The sequence below is a fragment of the Porites lutea genome, chromosome 10 (assembly GCF_958299795.1).
Source record: "Porites lutea chromosome 10, jaPorLute2.1, whole genome shotgun sequence".
Taxonomy (NCBI): Eukaryota; Metazoa; Cnidaria; class Anthozoa; order Scleractinia; family Poritidae; genus Porites; species Porites lutea.
The window spans coordinates 25069983-25075511 of NC_133210.1; the positions used below are offsets into that span (position 1 = coordinate 25069983).

Here is a 5529-nt window from a genome sequence, read left to right on the forward strand (position 1 = left end):
TCGGTAGGTCTCGGAACATTTGAAACTTTGATCCTTTCAAGCGGTGTCCCAGTGAAAAAATGTTTTGCACATCTTTATACCTCAGGAAACGTGCAAGAATTGGACGAGGATTCCCATCTTTGGTTTTTCCTGTGCGGTGGACACGTTGAAATTCTACACTCTGAGCATCTACATATCCCAGTTCGCGTTCTAAAAAGTCTCTTAAAATCTCCTCGGTGTCTTCAGGTTGATCTTGAGGTCCTTCTTCGATATTCATAAACTTGATGTTTTCACGTCGAGAATAGGCCTCAAGATACAAGCATTTTGACTCGGTCTCCTTAACTGCTTCTTCATGTTTTTGCAACTTCCTCGTGAGCTCGGTAATTTCTGCTTGTGCCTTTGTTAACTCTCGAGACTTCACCTGTAATTGTTTTGAAGCAAAGTTGGCGCCATCTTTCAACTCGCTTATGTCCTTCTTGGCTTCCTCTTTGAAAGCTTCCAACTCTGTCGTTCGTGTTTCTAGCTTTGCCAGTTTGGATTCAGTTTTCTTCAAAGACAGTTCTATCGTGTCTAGCTTTTCTAGCTTTTCCAAAATCTTTTGTACTTTGGCAGCAACCTCCTCCGACATATTAAGAGCTGCCATTACTTCATCTTCTTCTTGTTCGGGTCCTTCAGTGAGCGGTGAATCGTACTTCTTAGGTTTTTTCGCCTCAGGCGATGTGGTTGAGTCGTCCGAGGAGTCCGATGATCTAAATGCTCTTTTGCTGAGTAGATTATTGAAAAATTCGGCCATTAGCCACCATGCAAAGTGTAAAGTTTGAGGACAGTCACATCGAAGGTCTTTACTCCGCCATTACTCGACCCAGTCTCCCTCTTGTGCTTGGTCGAGTTGTTAACAAATGGTCCGTGTCACTTGTTCCTCTGGTTATCCTTCCTTAAGTCAACCGCTGGTATGCCTTCGATGGGGTTGTCAAATACCCTTATATTTTTTAATTGCTCTGTCCCTGGACGGGGTATTTCGGGGCTGCTTCGCGGTTGACTTTTCCACTTTCGTACCATTTCGTTGGTTAGTTTTGCCCTTTAGTTTTTTCCATTTGTGGCCTCGCCCTGTTACAACGCTCGTTACGATTTCCTCCCAGTTCAGATATCGCTTTATTCTATCCGATGGTGCAATCGGGAAGGGGAAAAGTCTCGCGTTGCAGTCCCTCTCACTCCGCCTTCCATAGCAATCACGGTGAATTTACGATCTTTACGCCAGTTTTCCCGTGAGGTTATTTTACTTGTCTCTCCGTTTTTTAGTATCGTGCTAGGACTGTCAAGAGTTGTCAATAATAAACCTTTTCTTTTGAGTTTTGGGGAGAGTTACGTGTTTCTGGTTTATTGTGGTAGTTTGGCCTCGCTTTCGGGAGCAGCAGCCGTAGGGCTCGCTTCTTCCCATATCTTATCCTTGCCTGGGGCGTTTGGGAGTGAGGGCTCCCAGTAGGAATTTATTACTCCCAGTTCTGTAGCGTCTATGTGTCCGAAGATATGAATAACATCCCGTCTCTTGGGCCGAGCACTATCCCTGATATTGAGCCATTAATATTCAGCTGTAATGGCGTCAAACAACAACCGCAATCTTTAAAGGATGATAAAGCGCCTGGTGTTGACAACCATTATAATAAAAATCTAGTGTTTAAAAAAAAAATAATAATAAAATATATATACATACAATCTATAATCTATGTACACATGAATACAAAAAATTATAAAAATTCCAAAACAGGAAAAAAATTTAAAATATAAAAATTACAGCTGAGTCGACCTTAGCTTAGACTAAAAAATATTAACATTCGGCCAGCTTGACATCTTTTGGAAGTTTATTCCATAGTTAAGCGCACTTGTATGTAAAAGAGTTCCTCATAAAATTAAGATTAAATTTGGGAACGCAAAGATTAACACCATTTCCCGGCTTAAATTGTAAGACGTCTCTCTTATGCTAAAAAAGTCTCTAATGTATTTCGGAGAGGATAAAGGGGATAGAGAAGGCATCCCCCATACACACCCTATTCCATAGGTAATTCGTCTCGAGTTATTTGACCACAGATCCCAAGGGGGATTAGACAACAGCGAATCACATAGCGCGAATGTGTTCCGCGTGGATGACCCACGCTCAGAGCCAAGCGTCCTTCACGAATTGACGCAGAACAAAATGTCGGAAGACGCGGACAGCGATGTTGCTATTCGTTTTGTCGACGAAAAGGACTACAGAGAGATTTCTACTAAAGCTAAGTCAGCGAAACGGAAATTAAAGTACAGCAGTGAAATCCTTAACGCACTGAATATTCTCTCAGGATCATTTATAATTTACAGTTTGAAGAAAGCAATTTCTGGTTTGATATTTATTCTTTTATTTGTCTTTTATTATTCAACACAAGAACCATAAAAAAAAGCGAATAGACGCGTTTTTAAACAAAATATGTGTTTTAAGAGACTTAAAGAACTGGTATATTCCATAATTAGGGGGCAGCCATCAGATCGACCTCCAAGTGTAGTACCTAAAGTCTTGCTTCGTAGCGTTGCAAAGTTCTTAATAACGCTATTAATAGTAGTTCATAAAAAGGTGTGAAGGGGATAAATAGGGGGGAAATGATTACGCAACAATGCTTCACATTTCGCGATCGAAAAAGGGCCAAAGGGAGGAAGCCAAGAAAAAAAAGGGGCGGGATCTGTGAATGCAAAGTACGGAGGGCAGGAGATTTGGACCCCACCCAGTCCTCCTAGTCTTAAGCAACTTAACAACGGTACACACACATACCTGTGTCCTTTAATTTTAAGCACGCAACAGGAACAATACAATATTCAGCATTTTCAACGAACAACGTAAATGATGTATGTTTTAGACCCTGTTTATACAGGTCTGGACACGTTTTTAAAGGGACGAATTTTAAACCTGCGCAATCATTTCACACGGAACCGTTCAAAATCTGTTACAGTGCTGTTTACACGAGTCCGTAGAAATTTTTGCTAGCTAGTATCAGCATTGGAATTGCTCTTTTTGGCAAAGGCGCGTAATAAGGCTCCTGGCTTTTACCGCACAAACTGTGAAAAACCTTGCACAGTTCAGGTCTTAACACCTTGAGTTAACGAAAAAGTGAGGCCGTACCGGTCAAAAATGTTTTTCTACTGGTCCCGTGTAAACGAAAGGCAGATTCGTGTACGTTTTTGTCGTCCGTTCAAAAATTTGTCCGAACCCGTATAAATGGGCTCTACTAGCCTGGTTGACCCGTTGAGTATTAGACAAATTAGATTTTAACAGAACTTGAAAATGCGTTTCTTGTTGTTACAAGTAAATGAAAGCTTACCGTAAGCTCTGAAGCTTCGTAGGGGTGATAGGAGCCAGGGATTATGAACAGAGGGGCCTGTATCCGAGGGGGATTATAACCAAAATAAAAAAAAGTCTTCAAAAGACTCTATAGCAGTGCTGATCAAAACATATTTTTCTTTTTCCGTTTTTAATTCAAGCTCAGTGAAAATGACATTATGAATAGAATTCATTTCAATAAAATCGGGGGGGGGGAGGGGGAGGGGGGGCTAATATCCGATGGGGCTTATAAAGGATCTTTTTTTATTAGGGGTACCGTAGAAGGCCTATAACTGGGGAGGGTTATAAGAAGAGGGAGTTATGCGCAGTACTTTACGGTATTCATATACAACAAATTGAACAAAGCAAGATTATCATAATTGAGTGACTCTGAATTAAGGTTCAAATCTTCCAGAGTTCCATACCGCAATTACATATCCCAACTCAAATAGAAACAAATTTACTGTGTGTAGTGGAGTGAGTATAACTGCTAATTATGTTGTGATCATATCATTGCATCCACCATCGTCATTAAGCGTTATCTAACCATTATAAACCGCATATCTGTGTTGACTGAATCATGGCCGTAAAAAAGCATGTTCAATAGACTAAACTGAAGCCAAACTACAACCAAACCAAGAATTATTCGGCTACAAATGTGTGCAAAACTGCACGGATGAACTGAAACCGAACAGTAACTCGCGAACCCGCAGCGTTTGTACCACTGCTCATAAGCCATTTTCCCAAAGCACCCCATGCATTGCTTGATAAAGCACCGTGGTTTATTTTTTCGGGCTCTCTGTATAGACGCCTTTTGTAACTCCATTTATCCTTGCAGGTGTTTATACATGTGATAAAGATATCCACAATGATCGTAGCAGTATTCATCACACATCCAGCAAGTGAATCTTTCCTTGTCTCTAGCAGATCGTTTCTCGCAATCGTGCCTCTTCAAAGCATTGTCATCAGTGAAAGATTTACTGCATGATTCACATTTGTGCGGTGAATCTGAATGGTATTTTCTTTTGTGATAAAGCAGTGTCTGTTTCCGGGTGAAACATTTTTCACACTGAGTACACTTGAAGGGTCTTTCTCCACTGTGTATCCGCAGATGGTCTTGCAAGTGAGATGAGCTTCGGAAATATTTTTCACACTGAGTACATTTGAAGGGCCTTTCATTAGTGTGTATTAATATGTGTCTTTTCAAGTATGATGACCGTCTGAAACACTTGTCACAGTGCGTGCATTTGTAAGGTCTTTCTCCACTGTGTATCCGCAGATGATCTTGCAAGTGAGATGAGCATCGGAAACATTTTTCACACTGAGTACATTTGTAGGGTTTTTCTCCACTGTGTATCCGCAGATGGCTTTGTAAGTGAGATAATTGTCGGAAACATTTTTCACACCGAGTACATTCGTAGGGTTTTTCTCCACTGTGTATCCGCAAATGGACTTGTAAGTTAGATGATTGTCGGAAACATTTTTTACACCGAGTACATTTGTAGGGCCTCTCATCAGTGTGTACTCTGAGGTGTTGGTGTAAACCATCTGCTCTTTTGAAACACTTTTCACATTGGCTACACTTGTAGGCCCTCACATCACTGTGAATCTTCATGTGTTTATTCAGAGCTGACTTGACATTAAAACACTTTCTACAGGTTCTGCACTTGAACGATGTCCTTCGAGTCCTCTTCTCCGCAGCCATGTCTGGTATTTTAAAAGCAAGGAAAATAGAAGATATTGGTTGAGTTTTTAACGGCAATATTAATTTTTTGCGTGGGTTCTGCCCGTTGGTTGTCTGGGTTGCAGGTAAAATGCTGAATTTTTTGAAGCTGGAGACTGTCCTCGACTAAGAAAACTAAAAAATAATAAATTAATACATAAAAATACGTAATTGTTCCAAATAAATACTTCTTTTCCATTATATCTTTGTCTATCAGAAATTAAGGAAAAGAACTATTTAACAATTATTCCACGCGGCGCGTTGGATATGAGATGATAGATAGCCAGCGAGGCGTGTAGCGCCGAGTTGGCTATAATCATCTCATATCCAACAAGCGCGAGTGGAATAATTGTTTTATTAAAAACGCCCACAAAATCTCGTTGAATCTCCCCGACGAGAACAAACCGGAAAATACAAGGGACTTCCGCTATTCAAAACTGTCAACGCGCGAACGGACTCGCCTGGACTGCATGAATGAAAAATC

The 5529-nt window shown here is 40.7% G+C and overlaps 1 protein-coding gene across 1 annotated transcript; it reads right to left on the reverse strand.

Annotated features, from left to right (window-relative positions):
• Positions 1 to 4120: 4120 nt before the first annotated feature.
• On the reverse strand, positions 4121 to 5131 carry LOC140950945 (uncharacterized). Its single transcript, XM_073400159.1, has 2 exons — positions 4400 to 5131; positions 4121 to 4330 (listed from the first exon to the last, which is right to left on the reverse strand). The coding sequence occupies exons 1-2, from the start codon at positions 5025 to 5027 to the stop codon at positions 4149 to 4151; spliced, it is 810 nt and encodes a 269-aa protein (XP_073256260.1). The 5' UTR covers positions 5028 to 5131; the 3' UTR covers positions 4121 to 4148.
• Positions 5132 to 5529: the final 398 nt, after the last annotated feature.